Source organism: Oncorhynchus keta, chromosome 35 (assembly GCF_023373465.1).
Source record: "Oncorhynchus keta strain PuntledgeMale-10-30-2019 chromosome 35, Oket_V2, whole genome shotgun sequence".
In the NCBI taxonomy this organism is placed as follows: Eukaryota; Metazoa; Chordata; class Actinopteri; order Salmoniformes; family Salmonidae; genus Oncorhynchus; species Oncorhynchus keta.
This window is the reverse complement of record NC_068455.1, coordinates 4,432,015-4,456,339: the sequence shown is the minus strand read 5'-3', so window position 1 is coordinate 4,456,339 and position 24,325 is coordinate 4,432,015. Positions and strand designations below refer to the sequence as shown.

Sequence of the window (24,325 nt, the reverse complement as noted above, 5' to 3'; positions counted from 1 at the left end):
TTCAAACAGGTGCAGTTAATACAGGTAATGAGTGGAGAACAGGAGGGCTTCTTACAGAAAAACGAACAGGTCTGTGAGAGACGGAATTCTTACTGGTTAGTAGGTGATCAAATACTTATGTCATGCAATAAAATGCTAATTAATTACTTAAAAATAATACAATGTGATTTTCTGGATTTTTGTTTTAGATTCCGTCTCTCACAGTTGAAGTGTACCTATGATAAAAATGACAGACCTCTACATGCTTTGTATGTAGGAAAACCTGCAAAATCGTAAGTGTATCAAATACTTGTTCACCCCACTGTATATAAATATATATAAAATATTTTGCATCTTTGGAAAAGGACCCGTAAGTAAGCATTTCACTGTTAAAAGACGCTACATTGTCAAGCCATTGTCTGCATTGTCCGTGCAGCATTTACAGTGATATGGCCTCTGCATTCACACTTCTGGTGCTTCACGACGCAGCGCAGAGCTGTTGTCAAGGAAGTGGTCGAGGGAGTTTGTGTTTATACAGGACTTCCCGCCCACACCTACAAATCAACCAATTGTGTCAATTCTGGGCGATATGGAACCCTCCGCATTGTTCCAAAATTTGGGAGGCGCACATGGATGCAGTACGGAGCTCAATTTAGCCTCGGAGTTCCCCACCGGAGGCTCCGCAATTGTCACACTCGCCCACACAGACCCACCCCACCACATTTTCGCATCAACCATAAATTGGATTTTTAGTCTACACCCTTATTTAAAAAGCATGTTGTGACAAATAACATTTGATTTGAAAAGGCCTCACATAAAATAATTACAACCCAGAAGCTTGTCGTTTCCACCACCATCAATTTATTAAATCTTTTTAGCTTAAATTGTTCTGGAAAAAAGAAATGGAATAAAAACAATGAAATAATTACAAAAAAAATGGAAAATAAAAACTTGATCAGATAACAGATCATATTCACAGGCTTGATAAAAAAATAAAAATAAAAATAAAAAAGTATGTCAGATGAGAGTGAGAGAGACATTGTATTCCCTATACGATGCACTGCTTTTAAACCAGAGCCCTGGGAGGTTACGGCTACAGTATAGATAGAATAGGGTTTCCATTTGTGACACACAAACAGATCAATGTCTCGTTCTACTGCAAAACCACTGGATTCAGAACTACAGTTCGATTTAAAACAAAAGAAGTTCAGGACACCCCGGTCATTTTGTCACAGGAGGATTCCCGGATTTCCTGTTTATTACCTTTTAAAAATTCCAAGAGTTTTCCAACCAGGATTTCTGGAAACAGGGAGATTTATAGACCGTCCCTGGATTTTTGCAATCCTCTGGGGAGGAGGAGCCACAAATATCCATCCAATCCTCTGGGGAGGAGGAGCCACAAATATCCATCCAATCCTCTGGGGAGGAGGAGCCACAAATATCCATCCAATCCTCTGGGGAGGAGGAGCCACAAATATCCATTACTATAGCTAGACCCATGACTGACCCATCCATACATTTACCCACAGCCATGACCTGTGGTACCATCATTCATCAGTGTGATCAAATTATCACCTACTAACTACAGTGCTTGTGCAAAAAAGAAAGAAAATGGGAGATCAATCATTTTCATTGAAAAATATAATTTAAGGAGAAAAATTAGGAGATGACACTGTCCAAAGTGATAAAATACAAAATAAAAACAATGACAATGAAAAAGACAGAGAAAGTTGAATGTAGTTAAGTACTCATGAGTACTATCGAGTACTAACAAGTACTATTGAGTCCTACCGAGTACTAGACCAGTACTATTATAGCAAGGAGACTTGAGAGAGCAGAGCTGTAGTAAGCAGAGGCAACCTGGGGTGTAATTCATTAATGGAACATCGTACCAAACATTTGCTTCAAACGGGGAAAAAAAAGAAAAAGTTTTACAAATCGAAAATGAGTTTCTATTGGACAAATTCAGGTAGGTCCCGCCCAGTTTCCGTTCGGTTTCCATTCGGTTCCTAATAACTATCAGCTCCATCACTGCTTCTGCCCACTGGATCCACATTGGATTGTTGCTGCAATGAGGATCGACTATTTACAGTGAGATGCACATCCAAGCCAGCCAACCGACAAAAAAAGAAGAAGTAAAACAGCTGTCCATTCAAACAAAAACACATCGTCATGGAAATCAGACTCCTGCCGTGAGCTGTGTTGCTGTGTATACTGTTATATTCTTAATAGATATATGTTATCTATAATACAATTGCTTGTATACACGTTACACATCGACTCATTTTCATTGTAGCTAGCTAGTAGCGTCTGTGCCTCTGGCAAAAACAATCACATAAAACTCTTCTGTTAAGATTTCCAAAGCTATTTAAAATATACCTTAATGCATAAAAAATAAAGATTTTGTCATTCTGTCACTTCTGATTTTGAAGTTTTATATGAGAACCTCTGGTCTGGAAGCTCAGTTCTCTTTCAGTACTGCAGTCTTTCTGCCTGCCAGGTGGCCGGGAGAGCAGATCATACTCCAGCCACCTGGGGGCGCTGTGAGCTGGACCAGGAGAGGGAGGCAGCGGGGGTAGGGGAAGGAGCCGTAACCCCTACTACAGTCATTATGGTCTCTCCAGAGCTGGGAGGGCTAGTTGGGTCTGAGGCGGAGCTGGTTGGTTGAGGCTGACTGGTTGAGGGTGACTGGTTGAGGGTGACTGGTTGAGGGTGACTGGTTGAGGGTGACTGGTTGAGGGTGACTGGTTGAGGGTGACTGGTTGAGGGTGACTGGTTGAGGGTGACTGGTTGGGGGTGACTGGTTGGGGGTGACTGGTTGAGGCTGACTGGTTGAGGCTGACTGGTTGAGGCTGACTGGTTGAGGCTGACTGGTTGGGGCTGACTGGTTGGGGCTGACTGGTTGGGGGTGACTGGTTGGGGGTGACTGGTTGGGGCTGACTGGTTGGGGCTGACTGGTTGGGGCTGACTGGTTGAGGCTGACTGGTTGAGGCTGACTGGTTGAGGCTGACTGGTTGAGGCTGACTGGTTGAGGCTGACTGGTTGGGGCTGACTGGTTGAGGCTGACTGGTTGAGGCTGACTGGTTGGGGCTGACTGGTTGAGGCTGACTGGTTGGGGATGACTGGTTGGGGATGACTGGTTGGGGATGACTGGTTGGGGATGACTGGTTGGGGCTGACTGGTTGGGGCTGACTGGTTGGGGCTGACTGGTTGGGGCTGACTGGTTGGGGCTGACTGGTTGGGGCTGACTGGTTGGGGCTGACTGGTTGGGGCTGACTGGTTGGGGCTGACTGGTTGGGGCTGACTGGTTGGGGCTGAAAGAAACTAAACCCACAATATGCCTGGTAAGCAGCAGCACCTCAATAATTCTGTCTCTCCATGACCTCGCAGTGCTGCCAGCAGCTTCACCCATCCATTGCCCTCCTCCTCCCTCAGGTCCCCCCACAAAGCCAGACCAGGCGGATGGAGAGACAGAGAGAGAGAGGCTACCTCCTCCTCTCTTCCCAACCTGCACAATCAACAGAACAGCCTCCTTTCCTCTCCTCCCTAGTCCACCTACCCCCAGTCCTCCCCCTCCACCAGTCCTCCTCCTCCCCAGTCTCTCAGTCTCTAGAGCTGGATCTCAAAGGTTGTGTGGAGCTCGGAGGAGAAGGGGTTAGTGGGCGACGGCGCGGTGTGCTGACGGGACCGACTCTCCAGGGAGGCCCACTTGGCCTCGAAGGGGTCGGCCGCGGGCTGGAGCTGCGAGGGCAGGGGAGGGGCCCGGGAGGACTGAGGGGGCAGGAGGGGAGGGGCCGGGGAGGACTGAGGGGGCAGGAGGGGAGGGGCCGGGGAGGACTGAGGGGGCAGGAGGGGAGGGGCCCGGGAGGACTGAGGGGGCAGGAGGGGAGGGGCCGGGGAGGACTGAGGGGGCAGGAGGGGAGGGGCCCAGCTGTCAGCTCTGCCCCCATTGAAGGCTACACTACCATTGGGTGGCTGAAGGGGGACAGGCAGGGGCATCGAGGGTTGCCGGTGGGGGTTGTTGTTGTAAGGATCATACTGGGGGATGGGGTACGCCTGGGACTGGGGGGTTGAACCAAACATCTGAGAGGAGGTGATGCCCACCACGGGCACACTGGGCTCGGCATAAGGCAGCCCGTTAGACATTGGGTAGGCAGGCTGGCGAGGGGCCAGGGAGGACATGAAGGCCACGGGAACAACAGATGGCACAGGCATGGGGGCAGAGAAGGGCTGGCCTGTGGGTAGTGTGGCTGAGAATGCCTGGGTTTGGGTGGTGGACAAGGCTGGCGGGTTGGGGGTGAGGAACGGTTGGAAGGGGGGGGTGGACGCGGGCTGCAGAGCGCAGATAGACTTGGTGACCTCCTCGAGCCAGCGGTCAGCCTCGGACGGCGTGCGGCGGTGGGACGGGTGCGATGGGGACGCCGTGGTGGAGGGTGGAGCTACAATCACTGGGGTTGTCCAATCAGCTCCTGTTGGGAGGAAACACCAGAGAATGTTTGGGAGAGACTAATTAGCACAGACTTGTAGATATAATTGTGCATTTAACACTGTGACAACAGATATAAAGAGCATCAATAGATTTGATTGACGACAACAATCATGACGTCGTTAACTTGCTAAACACTCGTCTCATTGTCAGACCTGCTGTGGAATCCAGTCTGTCTGTGTTCTGGTCTGGATTCTCAGTCCATAGAAACAGAACCAGTCTGTCTGTTCTGGTCTGGATTCTCAGTCCATAGAAACAGAACCAGTCCGTCTGTTCTGGTCTGGATTCTCAGTCCATAGAAACAGAACCAGTCTGTCTGTTCTGGTCTGGATTCTCAGTCCATAGAAACAGAACCAGTCTGTCTGTGTTCTGGTCTCTCAGTCCATAGAAACAGAACGAGTCTGTCTGTGTTCTGGTCTGGTGTCTCAGTCCATAGAAACAGAACCAGTCTGTCTGTGTTCTGGTCTGGTGTCTCAGTCCATAGAAACAGGACCAGTCTGTCTGTGTTCTGGTCTGGTGTCTCAGTCCATAGAAACAGAACCAGTCCGTCTGTGTTCTGGTCTGGTGTCTCAGTCCATAGAAACAGAACCAGTCTGTCTGTGGTCTGGTGTCTCAGTCCATAGACACAGAACCAGTCAGTCTGTGTTCTGGTCTGGTGTCTCAGTCCATAGAAACAGAACCAGTCTGTCTGTGGTCTGGTCTGGTGTCTCAGTCCATAGAAACAGAACCAGTCCGTCTGTGTTCTGGTCTGGTGTCTCAGTCCATAGAAACAGAACCAGTCTGTCTGTGGTCTGGTGTCTCAGTCCATAGACACAGAACCAGTCAGTCTGTGTTCTGGTCTGGTGTCTCAGTCCATAGAAACAGAACCAGTCTGTCTGTGGTCTGGTCTGGTGTCTCAGTCCATAGAAACAGAACCAGTCTGTCTGTGGTCTGGTGTCTCAGTCCATAGAAACAGAACCAGTCTGTCTGTGGTCTGGTGTCTCAGTCCATAGAAACAGAACCAGTCTGTCTGTGGTCTGGTGTCTCAGTCCATAGAAACAGAACCAGTCTGTCTGTGGTCTGGTGTCTCAGTCCATAGAAACAGAACCAGTCTGTCTGTGGTCTGGTGTCTCAGTCCATAGAAACAGAACCAGTCAGTCTGTGTTCTGGTCTGGTGTCTCAGTCCATAGAAACAGAACCAGTCTGTCTGTGGTCTGGTGTCTCAGTCCATAGAAACAGAACCAGTCTGTCTGTTCTGGTCTGGATTCTCAGTCCATAGAAACAGAACCAGTCCGTCTGTTCTGGTCTGGATTCTCAGTCCATAGAAACAGAACCAGTCTGTCTGTTCTGGTCTGGATTCTCAGTCCATAGAAACAGAACCAGTCTGTCTGTGTTCTGGTCTCTCAGTCCATAGAAACAGAACGAGTCTGTCTGTGTTCTGGTCTGGTGTCTCAGTCCATAGAAACAGAACCAGTCTGTCTGTTCTGGTCTGGTGTCTCAGTCCATAGAAACAGAACCAGTCTGTCTGTTCTGGTCTGGTGTCTCAGTCCATAGAAACAGAACCAGTCTGTCTGTTCTGGTCTGGTGTCTCAGTCCATAGAAACAGAACCAGTCTGTCTGTTCTGGTCTGGTGTCTCAGTCCATAGAAACAGAACCAGTCTGTCTGTTCTGGTCTGGTGTCTCAGTCCATAGAAACAGAACCAGCCTGTCTGTTCTGGTCTGGTGTCTCAGTCCATAGAAACAGAACCAGTCTGTCTGTTCTGGTCTGGTGTCTCAGTCCATAGAAACAGAACCAGTCTGTCTGTTCTGGTCTGGTGTCTCAGTCCATAGAAACAGAACCAGTCTGTCTGTTCTGGTCTGGTGTCTCAGTCCATAGAAACAGAACCAGTCTGTCTGTTCTGGTCTGGTGTCTCAGTCCATAGAAACAGAACCAGTCTGTCTGTGTTCTGGTCTGGTGTCTCAGCCCATAGAAACAGAACCAGTCCGTCTGTGTTCTGGTCTGGTGTCTCAGCCCATAGAAACAGAACCAGTCCGTCTGTGTTCTGGTCTGGTGTCTCAGTCCATAGAAACAGAACCAGTCCGTCTGTGTTCTGGTCTGGTGTCTCAGTCCATAGAAACAGAACCAGTCCGTCTGTGTTCTGGTCTGGTGTCTCAGTCCATAGAAACAGAACCAGTCCGTCTGTGTTCTGGTCTGGTGTCTCAGTCCATAGAAACAGAACCAGTCCGTCTGTGTTCTGGTCTGGTGTCTCAGTCCATAGAAACAGAACCAGTCCGTCTGTTTTCTGGTCTGGTCTCTCAACCCATAGAAACAGAACCAGTCCGTCTGTGTTCTGGTCTGGTCTCTCAACCCATAGAAACAGAACCAGTCCGTCTGTGTTCTGGTCTGGTCTCTCAACCCATAGAAACAGAACCAGTCCGTCTGTGTTCTGGTCTGGTCTCTCAACCCATAGAAACAGAACCAGTCCGTCTGTGTTCTGGTCTGGTGTCTCAGTCCATAGAAACAGAACTAGTCAGTCTGTGTTCTGGTCTGGTCTCTCAACCCATAGAAACAGAACCAGTCCGTCTGTGTTCTGGTCTGGTGTCTCAGTCCATAGAAACAGAACCAGTCCGTCTGTGTTCTGGTCTGGTCTCTCAACCCATAGAAACAGAACCAGTCCGTCTGTGTTCTGGTCTGGTCTCTCAACCCATAGAAACAGAACTAGTCAGTCTGTGTTCTGGTCTGGTCTCTCAACCCATAGAAACAGAACCAGTCCGTCTGTGTTCTGGTCTGGTGTCTCAGTCCATAGAAACAGAACCAGTCCGTCTGTTTTCTGGTCTGGTGTCTCAACCCATAGAAACAGAACCAGTCCGTCTGTGTTCTGGTCTGGTCTCTCAGTCCATAGAAACAGAACCAGTCCGTCTGTGTTCTGGTCTGGTGTCTCAGTCCATAGAAACAGAACCAGTCCGTCTGTGTTCTGGTCTGGTCTCTCAACCCATAGAAACAGAACCAGTCCGTCTGTGTTCTGGTCTGGTCTCTCAACCCATAGAAACAGAACCAGTCCGTCTGTGTTCTGGTGTCTCAGCCCATAGAAACAGAACCAGTCCGTCTGTGTTCTGGTGTCTCGGCCCATAGAAACAGAACCAGTCTGTCTGTGTTCTGGTGTCTCGGCCCATAGAAACAGAACCAGTCCGTCTGTGTTCTGGTGTCTCAACCCATAGAAACAGAACCAGTCCGTCTGTGTTCTGGTGTCTCGGCCCATAGCAACAGAACCAGTCTGTCTGTGTTCTGGTGTCTCAACCCATAGAAACAGAACCAGTCCGTCTGTGTTCTGGTGTCTCAGCCCATAGAAACAGAACCAGTCCGTCTGTGTTCTGGTCTGGTCTCTCAACCCATAGAAACAGAACCAGTCCGTCTGTGTTCTGGTCTGGTCTCTCAACCCATAGAAACAGAACCAGTCCGTCTGTGTTCTGGTCTGGTGTCTCGGCCCATATAAACAGAACAACCACAGTAGTAGCCAAACACCAAGGGTCTGGAGGCTTCTATGCTCCAGTCCTTACCTGGGTGTGCGGAGGAAGAGGCAGCTGGGGTATGTTGCCCTGCTTGGCAGTGGGGGCTCGGGGTCTTGGCCCAGGGGTTAGTGTCTCGAGCAGGTAGTGGAGGGGGCAGTGCTGGAGAGTTAGCAGCAACAACAACAGCTGGAGGGAAGGCAGGACCGGTGCCGTTCCCTACGGCAGAGTGAATAGCAAACAGGACAGCAGAGAGAGAGGAAATAACAGTAGTATGAGATGGACAGGTAGACGTGGTGGTATTAGATAGACGTGGTGGTATTACATAGACGTGGTGGTATTAGATGGACAGGTAGACGTGGTGGTATTAGATGGACAGGTAGACGTGGTGGTATTAGATGGACAGGTAGAAGTGGTGGTATTAGATAGACGTGGTGGTATTAGATGGACAGGTAGACGTGGTGGTGTGAGATAGACGTGGTGGTATTAGATAGACAGGTAGACGTGGTGGTATTAGATAGACGTGGTGGTATTAGATAGACAGGTAGACGTGGTGGTATTAGATAGACAGGTAGACGTGGTGGTATTAGATGGACAGGTAGACATGGTGGTATTAGATAGACGTGGTGGTATTAGATAGACAGGTAGACGTGGTGGTATTAGATGGACAGGTAGACATGGTGGTATTAGATGGACAGGTAGACATGGTGGTATTAGATGGACAGGTAGACATGGTGGTATTAGATGGACAGGTAGACATGGTGGTATTAGATGGACAGGTAGACATGGTGGTATTAGATGGACAGGTAGACATGGTGGTATTAGATGGACAGGTAGACATGGTGGTATTAGATGGACAGGTAGACATGGTGGTATTAGATGGACAGGTAGACATGGTGGTATTAGATGGACAGGTAGACATGGTGGTATTAGATGGACAGGTAGACGTGGTGGTATTAGATGGACAGGTAGACGTGGTGGTATTAGATGGACAGGTAGACATGGTGGTATTAGATGGACAGGTAGACGTGGTGGTATTAGATGGACAGGTAGACGTGGTGGTATTAGATGGACAGGTAGACGTGGTGGTATTAGATAGACAGGTAGACGTGGTGGTATTAGATAGACGTGGTGGTATTAGATAGACAGGTAGACGTGGTGGTATTAGATGGACAGGTAGACGTGGTGGTGTTAGATAGACAGGTAGACGTGGTGGTATTAGATGGACATGGTGGTATTAGATGGACAGGTAGACGTGGTGGTGTTAGATAGACAGGTAGACATGGTGGTATTAGATAGACAGGTAGACGTGGTGGTATTAGATGGACAGGTAGACGTGGTGGTATTAGATGGACAGGTAGACGTGGTGGTATTAGATGGACAGGTAGACGTGGTGGTATTAGATAGACGTGGTGGTATTAGATAGACAGGTAGACGTGGTGGTATTAGATGGACAGGTAGACGTGGTGGTATTAGATAGACAGGTAGACGTGGTGGTATTAGATAGACAGGTAGACGTGGTGGTATTAGATAGACAGGTAGACGTGGTGGTATTAGATAGACAGGTAGACGTGGTGGTATTAGATAGACGTGGTGGTATTAGATAGACGTGGTGGTATTAGATAGACAGGTAGACGTGGTGGTATTAGATGGACGTGGTGGTATTAGATGGACAGGTAGACGTGGTGGTATTAGATAGACGTGGTGGTATTAGATAGACAGGTAGACGTGGTGGTATTAGATAGACAGGTAGACGTGGTGGTATTAGATAGACGTGGTGGTATTAGATAGACGTGGTGGTATTAGATAGACAGGTAGACGTGGTGGTATTAGATGGACAGGTAGACGTGGTGGTATTAGATAGACAGGTAGACGTGGTGGTATTAGATGGACAGGTAGACGTGGTGGTATTAGATGGACAGGTAGACGTGGTGGTATTAGATGGACAGGTAGACGTGGTGGTATTAGATGGACAGGTAGACGTGGTGGTATTAGATGGACAGGTAGACGTGGTGGTATTAGATGGACAGGTAGACGTGGTGGTATTAGATGGACAGGTAGACGTGGTGGTATTAGATGGACAGGTAGACGTGGTGGTATTAGATGGACAGGTAGACGTGGTGGTATTAGATGGACAGGTAGACGTGGTGGTATTAGATGGACAGGTAGACGTGGTGGTATTAGATAGACAGGTAGACGTGGTGGTATTAGATAGACGTGGTGGTATTAGATGGACAGGTAGACGTGGTGGTATTAGATGGACGTGGTGGTATTAGATGGACAGGTAGACGTGGTGGTATTAGATGGACAGGTAGACGTGGTGGTATTAGATGGACGTGGTGGTATTAGATAGACGTGGTGGTATTAGATGGACAGGTAGACGTGGTGGTATTAGATGGACAGGTAGACGTGGTGGTATTAGATGGACAGGTAGACGTGGTGGTATTAGATGGACAGGTAGACGTGGTGGTATTAGATGGACAGGTAGACGTGGTGGTATTAGATGGACAGGTAGACGTGGTGGTATTAGATGGACAGGTAGACGTGGTGGTATTAGATAGACGTGGTGGTATTAGATAGACGTGGTGGTATTAGATAGACAGGTAGACGTGGTGGTATTAGATGGACAGGTAGACGTGGTGGTATTAGATGGACAGGTAGACGTGGTGGTATTAGATGGACAGGTAGACGTGGTGGTATTAGATGGACAGGTAGACGTGGTGGTATTAGATGGACAGGTAGACGTGGTGGTATTAGATGGACAGGTAGACGTGGTGGTATTAGATGGACAGGTAGACGTGGTGGTATTAGATGGACAGGTAGACGTGGTGGTATTAGATGGACAGGTAGACGTGGTGGTATTAGATGGACAGGTAGACGTGGTGGTATTAGATAGACAGGTAGACGTGGTGGTATTAGATAGACGTGGTGGTATTAGATAGACAGGTAGACGTGGTGGTATTAGATGGACAGGTAGACGTGGTGGTATTAGATAGACGTGGTGGTATTAGATAGACAGGTAGACGTGGTGGTATTAGATGGACAGGTAGACGTGGTGGTATTAGATAGACAGGTAGACGTGGTGGTATTAGATAGACAGGTAGACGTGGTGGTATTAGATGGACAGGTAGACGTGGTGGTATTAGATGGACAGGTAGACGTGGTGGTATTAGATAGACAGGTAGACGTGGTGGTATTAGATGGACAGGTAGACGTGGTGGTATTAGATAGACGTGGTGGTATTAGATGGACAGGTAGACGTGGTGGTATTAGATGGACGTGGTGGTATTAGATGGACGTGGTGGTATTAGATACAGGTAGACGTGGTGGTATTAGATGGACGTGGTGGTATTAGATGGACGTGGTGGTATTAGATGGACGTGGTGGTATTAGATGGACGTGGTGGTATTAGATGGACAAGTAGACATGGTGGTATTAGATGGACAGGTAGACGTGGTGGTATTAGATAGACGTGGTGGTATTAGATGGACAGGTAGACGTGGTGGTATTAGATGGACGTGGTGGTATTAGATGGACGTGGTGGTATTAGATACAGGTAGACGTGGTGGTATTAGATGGACGTGGTGGTATTAGATGGACGTGGTGGTATTAGATGGACAAGTAGACATGGTGGTATTAGATGGACAGGTAGACGTGGTGGTATTAGATGGACGTGGTGGTATTAGATAGACGTGGTGGTATTAGATGGACAGGTAGACGTGGTGGTATTAGATAGACGTGGTGGTATTAGATGGACAGGTAGACGTGGTGGTATTAGATAGACGTGGTGGTATTAGATAGACGTGGTGGTATTAGATAGACGTGGTGGTATTAGATAGACGTGGTGGTATTAGATAGACAGGTAGACGTGGTGGTATTAGATAGACAGGTAGACGTGGTGGTATTAGATAGACAGGTAGACGTGGTGGTATTAGATGGACAGGTAGACGTGGTGGTATTAGATGGACGTGGTGGTATTAGATGGACAGGTAGACGTGGTGGTATTAGATGGACATGGTGGTATTAGATAGACAGGTGGACGTGGTGGTATTAGATGGACAGGTAGACGTGGTGGTATTAGATAGACAGGTAGACGTGGTGGTATTAGATGGACAGGTAGACGTGGTGGTATTAGATGGACAGGTAGACGTGGTGGTATTAGATGGACAGGTAGACGTGGTGGTATTAGATGGACAGGTAGACGTGGTGGTATTAGATAGACAGGTAGACGTGGTGGTATTAGATGGACAGGTAGACGTGGTGGTATTAGATAGACGTGGTGGTATTAGATGGACAGGTAGACGTGGTGGTATTAGATGGACGTGGTGGTATTAGATGGACGTGGTGGTATTAGATACAGGTAGACGTGGTGGTATTAGATGGACGTGGTGGTATTAGATGGACGTGGTGGTATTAGATGGACGTGGTGGTATTAGATGGACGTGGTGGTATTAGATGGACGTGGTGGTATTAGATGGACGTGGTGGTATTAGATGGACAAGTAGACATGGTGGTATTAGATGGACAGGTAGACGTGGTGGTATTAGATAGACGTGGTGGTATTAGATGGACAGGTAGACGTGGTGGTATTAGATGGACGTGGTGGTATTAGATGGACGTGGTGGTATTAGATACAGGTAGACGTGGTGGTATTAGATGGACGTGGTGGTATTAGATGGACGTGGTGGTATTAGATGGACAAGTAGACATGGTGGTATTAGATGGACAGGTAGACGTGGTGGTATTAGATGGACGTGGTGGTATTAGATAGACGTGGTGGTATTAGATGGACAGGTAGACGTGGTGGTATTAGATAGACGTGGTGGTATTAGATGGACAGGTAGACGTGGTGGTATTAGATAGACGTGGTGGTATTAGATAGACGTGGTGGTATTAGATAGACAGGTAGACGTGGTGGTATTAGATAGACAGGTAGACGTGGTGGTATTAGATAGACAGGTAGACGTGGTGGTATTAGATGGACGTGGTGGTATTAGATGGACAGGTAGACGTGGTGGTATTAGATAGACGTGGTGGTATTAGATAGACAGGTAGACGTGGTGGTATTAGATGGACAGGTAGACGTGGTGGTATTAGATGGACAGGTAGACGTGGTGGTATTAGATGGACAGGTAGACGTGGTGGTATTAGATGGACAGGTAGACGTGGTGGTATTAGATGGACAGGTAGACGTGGTGGTATTAGATGGACAGGTAGACGTGGTGGTATTAGATAGACAGGTAGACGTGGTGGTATTAGATAGACAGGTAGACGTGGTGGTATTAGATAGACAGGTAGACGTGGTGGTATTAGATGGACAGGTAGACGTGGTGGTATTAGATGGACAGGTAGACGTGGTGGTATTAGATGGACAGGTAGACGTGGTGGTATTAGATGGACAGGTAGACGTGGTGGTATTAGATAGACAGGTAGACGTGGTGGTATTAGATGGACAGGTAGACGTGGTGGTATTAGATGGACAGGTAGACGTGGTGGTATTAGATGGACAGGTAGACGTGGTGGTATTAGATAGACAGGTAGACGTGGTGGTATTAGATAGACGTGGTGGTATTAGATGGACAGGTAGACGTGGTGGTATTAGATGGACGTGGTGGTATTAGATGGACGTGGTGGTATTAGATGGACGTGGTGGTATTAGATAGACAGGTAGACGTGGTGGTATGAGATGGACAGGTAGACGTGGTGGTATTAGATGGACAGGTAGACGTGGTGGTATTAGATGGACGTGGTGGTATTAGATGAACGTGGTGGTATTAGATACAGGTAGACGTGGTGGTATTAGATGGACGTGGTGGTATTAGATGGACGTGGTGGTATTAGATGGACAAGTAGACATGGTGGTATTAGATGGACAGGTAGACGTGGTGGTATTAGATGGACGTGGTGGTATTAGATAGACGTGGTGGTATTAGATGGACAGGTAGACGTGGTGGTATTAGATAGACGTGGTGGTATTAGATGGACAGGTAGACGTGGTGGTATTAGATGGACAGGTAGACGTGGTGGTATTAGATGGACGTGGTGGTATTAGATAGACGTGGTGGTATTAGATGGACGTGGTGGTATTAGATGGACGTGGTGGTATTAGATGGACAGGTAGACGTGGTGGTATTAGATGGACAGGTAGACGTGGTGGTATTAGACTGACAGGTAGACGTGGTGGTATTAGATGGACAGGTAGATGTGGTGGTATTAGACTGACAGGTAGACGTGGTAGACATGGTGGTATTAGATGGACGTGGTGGTATAAGATAGACGTGGTGGTATTAGATAGACAGGTAGACGTGGTGGTATTAGATGGACAGGTAGACGTGGTGGTATTAGATAGACAGGTAGACGTGGTGGTATTAGATGGACGTGGTGGTATTAGATGGACAGGTAGACGTGGTGGTATTAGATGGACAGGTAGACGTGGTGGTATTAGATGGACGTGGTGGCATTAGATAGACGTGGTGGTATTAGATGGACAGGTAGACGTGGTGGTATTAGATGGACAGGTAGACGTGGTGGTATTAGATGGACAGGTAGACGTGGTGGTATTAGATGGACAGGTAGACGTGGTGGTATTAGATGGACAGGTAGACGTGGTGGTATTAGATGGACAGGTAGACGTGGTGGTATTAGATGGACAGGTAGACGTGGTGGTATTAGATAGACGTGGTGGTATTAGATAGACGTGGTGGTATTAGATAGACGTGGTGGTATTAGATAGACGTGGTGGTATTAGATAGACAGGTAGACGTGGTGGTATTAGATGGACAGGTAGACGTGGTGGTATTAGATAGACAGGTAGACGTGGTGGTATTAGATGGACAGGTAGACGTGGTGGTATTAGATGGACAGGTAGACGTGGTGGTATTAGATGGACAGGTAGACGTGGTGGTATTAGATGGACAGGTAGACGTGGTGGTATTAGATAGACAGGTAGACGTGGTGGTATTAGATAGACGTGGTGGTATTAGATGGACAGGTAGACGTGGTGGTATTAGATAGACGTGGTGGTATTAGATGGACAGGTAGACGTGGTGGTATTAGATGGACGTGGTGGTATTAGATGGACGTGGTGGTATTAGATACAGGTAGACGTGGTGGTATTAGATGGACGTGGTGGTATTAGATGGACGTGGTGGTATTAGATGGACGTGGTGGTATTAGATGGACGTGGTGGTATTAGATGGACGTGGTGGTATTAGATGGACAAGTAGACATGGTGGTATTAGATGGACAGGTAGACGTGGTGGTATTAGATAGACGTGGTGGTATTAGATGGACAGGTAGACGTGGTGGTATTAGATGGACGTGGTGGTATTAGATGGACGTGGTGGTATTAGATACAGGTAGACGTGGTGGTATTAGATGGACGTGGTGGTATTAGATGGACGTGGTGGTATTAGATGGACAAGTAGACATGGTGGTATTAGATGGACAGGTAGACGTGGTGGTATTAGATGGACGTGGTGGTATTAGATAGACGTGGTGGTATTAGATGGACAGGTAGACGTGGTGGTATTAGATAGACGTGGTGGTATTAGATGGACAGGTAGACGTGGTGGTATTAGATGGACAGGTAGACGTGGTGGTATTAGATGGACGTGGTGGTATTAGATGGACGTGGTGGTATTAGATGGACGTGGTGGTATTAGATGGACAGGTAGACGTGGTGGTATTAGATGGACAGGTAGACGTGGTGGTATTAGACTGACAGGTAGACGTGGTGGTATTAGATGGACAGGTAGATGTGGTGGTATTAGATGGACAGGTAGATGTGGTGGTATTAGACTGACAGGTAGATGTGGTGGTATTAGACTGACAGGTAGACGTGGTAGACGTGGTGGTATTAGATGGACGTGGTGGTATAAGATAGACGTGGTGGTATTAGATAGACAGGTAGACGTGGTGGTATTAGATAGACGTGGTGGTATAAGATAGACATGGTGGTATTAGATGGACGTGGTGGTATTAGATGGACAGGTAGACGTGGTGGTATTAGATGGACGTGGTGGCATTAGATAGACGTGGTGGTATTAGATGGACAGGTAGACGTGGTGGTATTAGATAGACAGGTAGACGTGGTGGTATTAGATAGACAGGTAGACGTGGTGGTATTAGATGGACGTGGTGGTATTAGATGGACAGGTAGACGTGGTGGTATTAGATAGACAGGTAGACGTGGTGGTATTAGATGGACAGGTAGACGTGGTGGTATTAGATGGACAGGTAGACGTGGTGGTATTAGATGGACAGGTAGACGTGGTGGTATTAGATGGACAGGTAGACGTGGTGGTATTAGATGGACGTGGTGGCATTAGATAGACGTGGTGGTATTAGATGGACAGGTAGACGTGGTGGTATTAGATAGACAGGTAGACGTGGTGGTATTAGATAGACAGGTAGACGTGGTGGTATTAGATGGACGTGGTGGTATTAGATGGACAGGTAGACGTGGTGGTATTAGATGGACAGGTAGACGTGGTGGTATTAGATGGACAGGTAGACGTGGTGGTATTAGACGGACAGGTAGACGTGGTGGTATTAGATGGACGTGGTGGTATTAGATGGACGTGGTGGTATTAGATGGACAGGTAGACGTGGTGGTATTAGATGGACAGGTAGACGTGGTGGTATTAGATGGACAGGTAGACGTGGTGGTATTAGATGGACGTGGTGGCATTAGATAGACGTGGTGGTATTAGATGGACAGGTAGACGTGGTGGTATTAGATAGACAGGTAGACGTGGTGGTATTAGATGGACGTGGTGGTATTAGATGGACAGGTAGACGTGGTGGTATTAGATAGACGTGGTGGTATTAGATGGACAGGTAGACGTGGTGGTATTAGATAGACGTGGTGGTATTAGATGGACGTGGTGGCATTAGATGGACGTGGTGGTATTAGATGGACAGGTAGACGTGGTGGTATTAGATGGACAGGTAGACGTGGTGGTATTAGATGGACGTGGTGGCATTAGATAGACGTGGTGGTATTAGATGGACAGGTAGACGTGGTGGTATTAGATGGACAGGTAGACGTGGTGGTATTAGATGGACAGGTAGACGTGGTGGTATTAGATGGACAGGTAGACGTGGTGGTATTAGATGGACAGGTAGACGTGGTGGTATTAGATGGACAGGTAGACGTGGTGGTATTAGATGGACAGGTAGACGTGGTGGTATTAGATGGACAGGTAAACGTGGTGGTATTAGATGGACAGGTAGACGTGGTGGTATTAGATGGACAGGTAGACGTGGTGGTATTAGATGGACAGGTAGACGTGGTGGTATTAGATGGACAGGTAGACGTGGTGGTATTAGATGGACGTGGTGGTATTAGATGGACAGGTAGAACGTGGTGGTATTAGACGGACAGGTAGACGTGGTGGTATTAGACGGACAGGTAGACGTGGTGGTATTAGACGGACAGGTAGACGTGGTGGTATTAGACGGACAGGTAGACGTGTGGTATTAGATGGACGTGGTAGCATTAGATAAACGTGGTGGTATTAGATGGACAGATAGACGTGGTGGTATTAGATGGACAGGTAGACGTGGTGGTATTAGATGGACAGGTAGACGTGGTGGTATTAGATGGACAGGTAGACGTGGTGGTATTAGATGGACAGGTAAACGTGGTGGTATTAGACGGACAGGTAAACGTGGTGGTATTAAACGGACAGGTAGACGTGGTGGTATTAAACGGACAGGTAGACGTGGTGGTATTAGACGGACAGGTAGACGTGGTGGTATTAGACGGACAGGTAGACGTGGTGGTATTAGACGGACAGGTAGACGTGGTGGTATTAGATGGACGTGGTGGCATTAGATAGACGTGGTGGTATTAGATGGACAGATAGACGTGGTGGTATTAGATGGACAGATAGACGTGGTGGTATTAGATGGACAGGTAGACGTGGTGGTATTAGATGGACAGGTAGACGTGGTGGTATTAGATGGACAGGTAGACGTGGTGGTATTAGATGGACAGGTAGACGTGGTGGTATTAGATAGACAGGTAGACGTGGTGGTATTAGATGGACAGGTAGACGTGGTGGTATTAGATGGACAGGTAGACGTGGTGGTATTAGATGGACAGGTAGACGTGGTGGTATTAGATGGACAGGTAGACGTGGTGGTATTAGATGGACAGGTAGACGTGGTGGTATTAGATAGACAGGTAGACGTGGTGGTATTAGATAGACGTGGTGGTATTAGATGGACAGGTAGACGTGGTGGTATTAGATGGACGTGGTGGTATTAGATGGACAGGTAGACGTGGTGGTATTAGATGGACGTGGTGGTATTAGATGGACGTGGTGGTATTAGATGGACGTGGTGGTATTAGATAGACAGGTAGACGTGGTGGTATGAGATGGACAGGTAGACGTGGTGGTATTAGATGGACGTGGTGGTATTAGATGGACGTGGTGGTATTAGATACAGGTAGACGTGGTGGTATTAGATGGACGTGGTGGTATTAGATGGACGTGGTGGTATTAGATGGACGTGGTGGTATTAGATGGACGTGGTGGTATTAGATGGACAAGTAGACATGGTGGTATTAGATGGACAGGTAGACGTGGTGGTATTAGATGGACGTGGTGGTATTAGATAGACGTGGTGGTATTAGACGGACAGGTAGACGTGGTGGTATTAGACGGACAGGTAGACGTGGTGGTATTAGATAGACGTGGTGGTATTAGATGGACAGGTAGACGTGGTGGTATTAGATGGACAGGTAGACGTGGTGGTATTAGATGGACAGGTAGACGTGGTGGTATTAGATGGACAGGTAGACGTGGTGGTATTAGATGGACAGGTAGACGTGGTGGTATTAGATGGACAGGTAGACGTGGTGGTATTAGATGGACAGGTAGACGTAGTGGTATTAGACGGACAGGTAGACGTAGTGGTATTAGATAGACGTGGTGGTATTAGATGGACAGGTAGACGTGGTGGTATTAGATGGACGTGGTGGTATTAGATGGACAGGTAGACGTGGTGGTATTAGATGGACGTGGTGGTATTAGATGGACGTGGTGGTATTAGATAGACAGGTAGACGTGGTGGTATGAGATGGACAGGTAGACGTGGTGGTATTAGATGGACGTGGTGGTATTAGATGGACGTGGTGGTATTAGATACAGGTAGACGTGGTGGTATTAGATGGGCGTGGTGGTATTAGATGGACGTGGTGGTATTAGATGGACGTGGTGGTATTAGATGGACAAGTAGACATGGTGGTATTAGATGGACAGGTAGACGTGGTGGTATTAGATGGACGTGGTGGTATTAGATAGACGTGGTGGTATTAGATGGACAGGTAGACGTGGTGGTATTAGATAGACGTGGTGGTATTAGATGGACAGGTAGACGTGGTGGTATTAGATGGACAGGTAGACGTGGTGGTATTAGATGGACGTGGTGGTATTAGATAGACGTGGTGGTATTAGATGGACGTGGTGGTATTAGATGGACGTGGTGGTATTAGATGGACAGGTAGACGTGGTGGTATTAGATGGACAGGTAGACGTGGTGGTATTAGACTGACAGGTAGACGTGGTGGTATTAGATGGACAGGTAGATGTGGTGGTATTAGACTGACAGGTAGACGTGGTAGACGTGGTGGTATTAGATGGACGTGGTGGTATAAGATAGACGTGGTGGTATAAGATAGACAGGTAGACGTGGTGGTATTAGATAGACGTGGTGGTATAAGATAAACATGGTGGTATTAGATGGACGTGGTGGTATTAGATAGACAGGTAGACGTGGTGGTATTAGATGGACAGGTAGACGTGGTGGTATTAGATAGACAGGTAGACGTGGTGGTATTAGATAGACAGGTAGACGTGGTAATATAATAATATAATAATAATATATGCCATTTAGCAGACGCTTTTATCCAAAGCGACTTACAGTCATGTGTGCATACATTCTACGTATGGGTGGTCCCGGGAATCGAACCCACTACCCACTACCCTGGCGTTACAAGCGCCATGCTCTACCAACTGAGCTACAGAAGACCAATACGTGGTGGTATTAGATAGACAGGTAGACGTGGTGGTATTAGATGGACGTGGTGGTATTAGATGGACAGGTAGACGTGGTGGTATTAGATGGACGTGGTGGCATTAGATAGACGTGGTGGTATTAGACGGACAGGTAGACGTGGTGGTATTAGATGGACAGGTAGACGTGGTGGTATTAGATGGACAGGTAGACGTGGTGGTATTAGATGGACAGGTAGATGTGGTGGTATTAGATGGACAGGTAGACGTGGTGGTATTAGATGGACGTGGTGGTATTAGGTAGACGTGGTGGTATTAGATGGACAGGTAGACGTGGTGGTATTAGATAGACAGGTAGACGTGGTGGTATTAGATGGACAGGTAGACGTAGTGGTATTAGACGGACAGGTAGACGTGGTGGTATTAGATGGACAGGTAGACGTGGTGGTATTAGATGGACAGGTAGACGTGGTGGTATTAGATGGACAGGTAGACGTGGTGGTATTAGATGGACAGGTAGACGTGGTGGTATTAGATGGACAGGTAGACGTGGTGGTATTAGATGGACAGGTAGACGTGGTGGTATTAGATGGACAGGTAGATGTGGTGGTATTAGATGGACAGGTAGACGTGGTGGTATTAGATAGACGTGGTGGTATTAGATAGACGTGGTGGTATTAGATAGACGTGGTGGTATTAGATAGACGTGGTGGTATTAGATGGACAGGTAGACGTGGTGGTATTAGATGGACAGGTAGACGTGGTGGTATTAGATGGACAGGTAGACGTGGTGGTATTAGATGGACAGGTAGACGTGGTGGTATTAGATGGACAGGTAGACGTGGTGGTATTAGATAGACAGGTAGACGTGGTGGTATTAGATAGACGTGGTGGTATTAGATAGACAGGTAGACGTGGTGGTATTAGATAGACAGGTAGACGTGGTGGTATTAGATGGACGTGGTGGTATTAGATGGACAGGTAGACGTGGTGGTATTAGATAGACGTGGTGGTATTAGATGGACAGGTAGACGTGGTGGTATTAGATGGACAGGTAGACGTGGTGGTATTAGATGGACAGGTAGACGTGGTGGTATTAGATGGACGTGGTGGTATTAGATGGACGTGGTGGTATTAGATGGACGTGGTGGTATTAGATGGACGTGGTGGTATTAGATGGACAAGTAGACATGGTGGTATTAGATGGACAGGTAGACGTGGTGGTATTAGATGGACGTGGTGGTATTAGATGGACGTGGTGGTATTAGATACAGGTAGACGTGGTGGTATTAGATGGACGTGGTGGTATTAGATGGACGTGGTGGTATTAGATGGACAAGTAGACATGGTGGTATTAGATGGACAGGTAGACGTGGTGGTATTAGATGGACGTGGTGGTATTAGATAGACGTGGTGGTATTAGATGGACAGGTAGACGTGGTGGTATTAGATGGACAGGTAGACGTGGTGGTATTAGATAGACGTGGTGGTATTAGATGGACAGGTAGACGTGGTGGTATTAGATGGACAGGTAGACGTGGTGGTATTAGATGGACAGGTAGACGTGGTGGTATTAGATGGACGTGGTGGTATTAGATAGACGTGGTGGTATTAGATGGACGTGGTGGTATTAGATGGACAGGTAGACGTGGTGGTATTAGATGGACAGGTAGACGTGGTGGTATTAGACTGACAGGTAGACGTGGTGGTATTAGATGGACAGGTAGATGTGGTATTAGACTGACAGGTAGATGTGGTGGTATTAGATAGACAGGTAGATGTGGTGGTATTAGACTGACAGGTAGACGTGGTAGACGTGGTGGTATTAGATGGACGTGGTGGTATAAGATAGACGTGGTGGTATTAGATAGACAGGTAGACGTGGTGGTATTAGATAGACGTGGTGGTATAAGATAGACATGGTGGTATTAGATGGACGTGGTGGTATTAGATAGACAGGTAGACGTGGTGGTATTAGATGGACAGGTAGACGTGGTGGTATTAGATGGACGTGGTGGCATTAGATAGACGTGGTGGTATTAGATGGACAGGTAGACGTGGTGGTATTAGATAGACAGGTAGACGTGGTGGTATTAGATAGACAGGTAGACGTGGTGGTATTAGATGGACGTGGTGGTATTAGATGGACAGGTAGACGTGGTGGTATTAGATGGACAGGTAGACGTGGTGGTATTAGATGGACGTGGTGGCATTAGATAGACGTGGTGGTATTAGATGGACAGGTAGACGTGGTGGTATTAGATGGACAGGTAGACGTGGTGGTATTAGATGGACAGGTAGACGTGGTGGTATTAGATGGACGTGGTGGCATTAGATAGACGTGGTGGTATTAGATGGACAGGTAGACGTGGTGGTATTAGATGGACAGGTAGACGTGGTGGTATTAGATAGACGTGGTGGTATTAGATGGACAGGTAGACGTGGTGGCATTAGATAGACGTGGTGGTATTAGATGGACGTGGTGGCATTAGATAGACGTGGTGGTATTAGATGGACAGGTAGACGTGGTGGTATTAGATGGACAGGTAGACGTGGTGGTATTAGATGGACAGGTAGACGTGGTGGTATTAGATGGACGTGGTGGCATTAGATAGACGTGGTGGTATTAGATGGACAGGTAGACGTGGTGGCATTAGATGGACAGGTAGACGTGGTGGTATTAGATGGACAGGTAGACGTGGTGGTATTAGATGGACAGGTAGACGTGGTGGTATTAGATGGACAGGTAGACGTGGTGGTATTAGATGGACAGGTAGACGTGGTGGTATTAGATGGACAGGTAGACGTGGTGGTATTAGATGGACAGGTAGACGTGGTGGTATTAGATGGACAGGTAGACGTGGTGGTATTAGATGGACAGGTAGACGTGGTGGTATTAGATGGACAGGTAGACGTGGTGGCATTAGATGGACAGGTAGACGTGGTGGTATTAGATGGACAGGTAGACGTGGTGGTATTAGATGGACAGGTAGACGTGGTGGTATTAGATGGACAGGTAGACGTGGTGGTATTAGATGGACAGGTAGACGTGGTGGTATTAGATGGACAGGTAGACGTGGTGGTATTAGATGGACAGGTAGACGTGGTGGTATTAGATGGACAGGTAGACGTGGTGGTATTAGATGGACGTGGTGGTATTAGATGGACGTGGTGGTATTAGATGGACGTGGTGGTATTAGATGGACGTGGTGGTATTAGATGGACGTGGTGGTATTAGATGGACAGGTAGACGTGGTGGTATTAGATGGACAGGTAGACGTGGTGGTATTAGACGGACAGGTAGACGTAGTGGTATTAGACGGACAGGTAGACGTAGTGGTATTAGATAGACGTGGTGGTATTAGATGGACAGGTAGACGTGGTGGTATTAGATGGACAGGTAGACGTGGTGGTATTAGATGGACAGGTAGACGTGGTGGTATTAGATGGACGTGGTGGTATTAGATGGACGTGGTGGTATAAGATGGACGTGGTGGTATAAGACGGACAGGTAGACGTGGTGGTATTAGACGGACAGGTAGACGTGGTGGTATTAGACGGACGTGGTGGTATTAGACGGACAGGTAGACGTGGTGGTATTAGACGGACAGGTAGACGTGGTGGTATTAGACGGACAGGTAGACGTGGTGATATTAGACGGACAGGTAGACGTGGTGGTATGAGACGGACAGGTAGACGTGGTGGTATTAGATGGGCAGGTAGACGTGGTGGTATTAGATAGACAGGTAGACGTGGTGGTATTAGATAGACGTGGTGGTATTAGATGGACAGGTAGACGTGGTGGTATTAGATAGACAGGTAGACGTGGTGGTATTAGATAGACAGGTAGACGTGGTGGTATTAGATAGACGTGGTGGTATTAGATAGACAGGTAGACGTGGTGGTGTTAGATAGACGTGGTGGTATTAGATAGACAGGTAGACGTGGTGGTATTAGATAGACGTGGTGGTATTAGATAGACGTGGTGGTATTAGATAGACAGGTAGACGTGGTGGTATTAGATAGACAGGTAGACGTGGTGGTATTAGATGGACGTGGTGGTATTAGATAGACAGGTAGACGTGGTGGTATTAGATGGACAGGTAGACGTGGTGATATTAGATGGACAGGTAGACGTGGTGATATTAGACGGACAGGTAGACGTGGTGGTATTAGACGAACAGGTAGACGTGGTGGTATTAGATGGACAGGTAGACGTGGTGGTATTAGATAGACAGGTAGACGTGGTGGTATTAGATGGACAGGTAGACGTGGTGGTATTAGATGGACAGGTAGACGTGGTGGTATTAGATAGACGTGGTGGTATTAGATGGACAGGTAGACATGGTGGTATTAGATATACAGGTAG

General features: G+C 47.5%; 3 protein-coding genes across 18 annotated transcripts in view; 1 reads left to right on the top strand and 2 right to left on the bottom strand.

Moving 5' to 3' along the window:
- Window positions 1-817: 817 nt before the first annotated feature.
- LOC127915717 (proteoglycan 4-like) lies at window positions 818-3,338 on the bottom strand (the record flags this gene model as incomplete). Its single annotated transcript, XM_052496088.1, has 1 exon — window positions 818-3,338. A coding segment is annotated over one exon (750 nt), but the record flags the coding sequence as incomplete, so codon positions are not given.
- Window positions 3,338-24,325, bottom strand: part of LOC118373481 (protein numb homolog) — a 109,655-nt gene continuing 88,667 nt past the window's right edge. For all 4 annotated transcript variants that reach the window (XM_052496084.1, XM_052496085.1, XM_052496083.1 and 1 more), the window contains 2 exons: window positions 7,982-8,149; window positions 3,338-4,448 (listed from right to left, as the gene is read on the bottom strand). In XM_052496084.1, the coding sequence (XP_052352044.1) occupies window positions 3,589-4,448; window positions 7,982-8,149 (1,028 nt within the window). In that variant the 3' untranslated portion in view covers window positions 3,338-3,588. The remainder of the gene's footprint in view (window positions 4,449-7,981; window positions 8,150-24,325) is intronic.
- LOC127915716 (uncharacterized) lies at window positions 8,136-23,796 on the top strand. Of its 13 annotated transcripts, XM_052496087.1 has the most exons (6): window positions 8,378-8,925; window positions 9,207-9,260; window positions 16,288-16,468; window positions 17,653-17,733; window positions 20,311-20,580; window positions 21,515-21,619. In XM_052496087.1, exons 1-6 carry the CDS (start codon window positions 8,608-8,610, stop codon window positions 21,550-21,552), a joined length of 942 nt encoding a protein of 313 aa, XP_052352047.1. In that variant the 5' UTR covers window positions 8,378-8,607; the 3' UTR covers window positions 21,553-21,619. The 13 variants fall into 13 exon arrangements, 1 of the variants encoding a protein (XP_052352047.1); XR_008091781.1 differs by lacking the exons at window positions 20,311-20,580; window positions 21,515-21,619 and adding an exon at window positions 23,541-23,690; XR_008091774.1 differs by lacking the exons at window positions 8,378-8,925; window positions 9,207-9,260; window positions 16,288-16,468; window positions 21,515-21,619 and adding exons at window positions 17,307-17,399; window positions 23,284-23,356; window positions 23,541-23,690 and having other exon boundaries at window positions 20,311-20,364.

Coding starts and splice junctions, on each gene's coding strand:
- LOC127915716 (XM_052496087.1), top strand. CDS start 8,608: ATGGTGGTATTAGATGGACAGGTAGACATGGTGGTATTAGATGGACAG. Junction 16,469..17,652: donor TGGTGGTATTAGACGGACAG/GTAGACGTGGTG, acceptor TTAAACGGACAG/GTAGACGTGGTGGTATTAGA. Junction 20,581..21,514: donor TGGTGGTATTAGATGGACAG/GTAGACGTGGTG, acceptor TTAGATGGACAG/GTAGACGTGGTGGTATTAGA.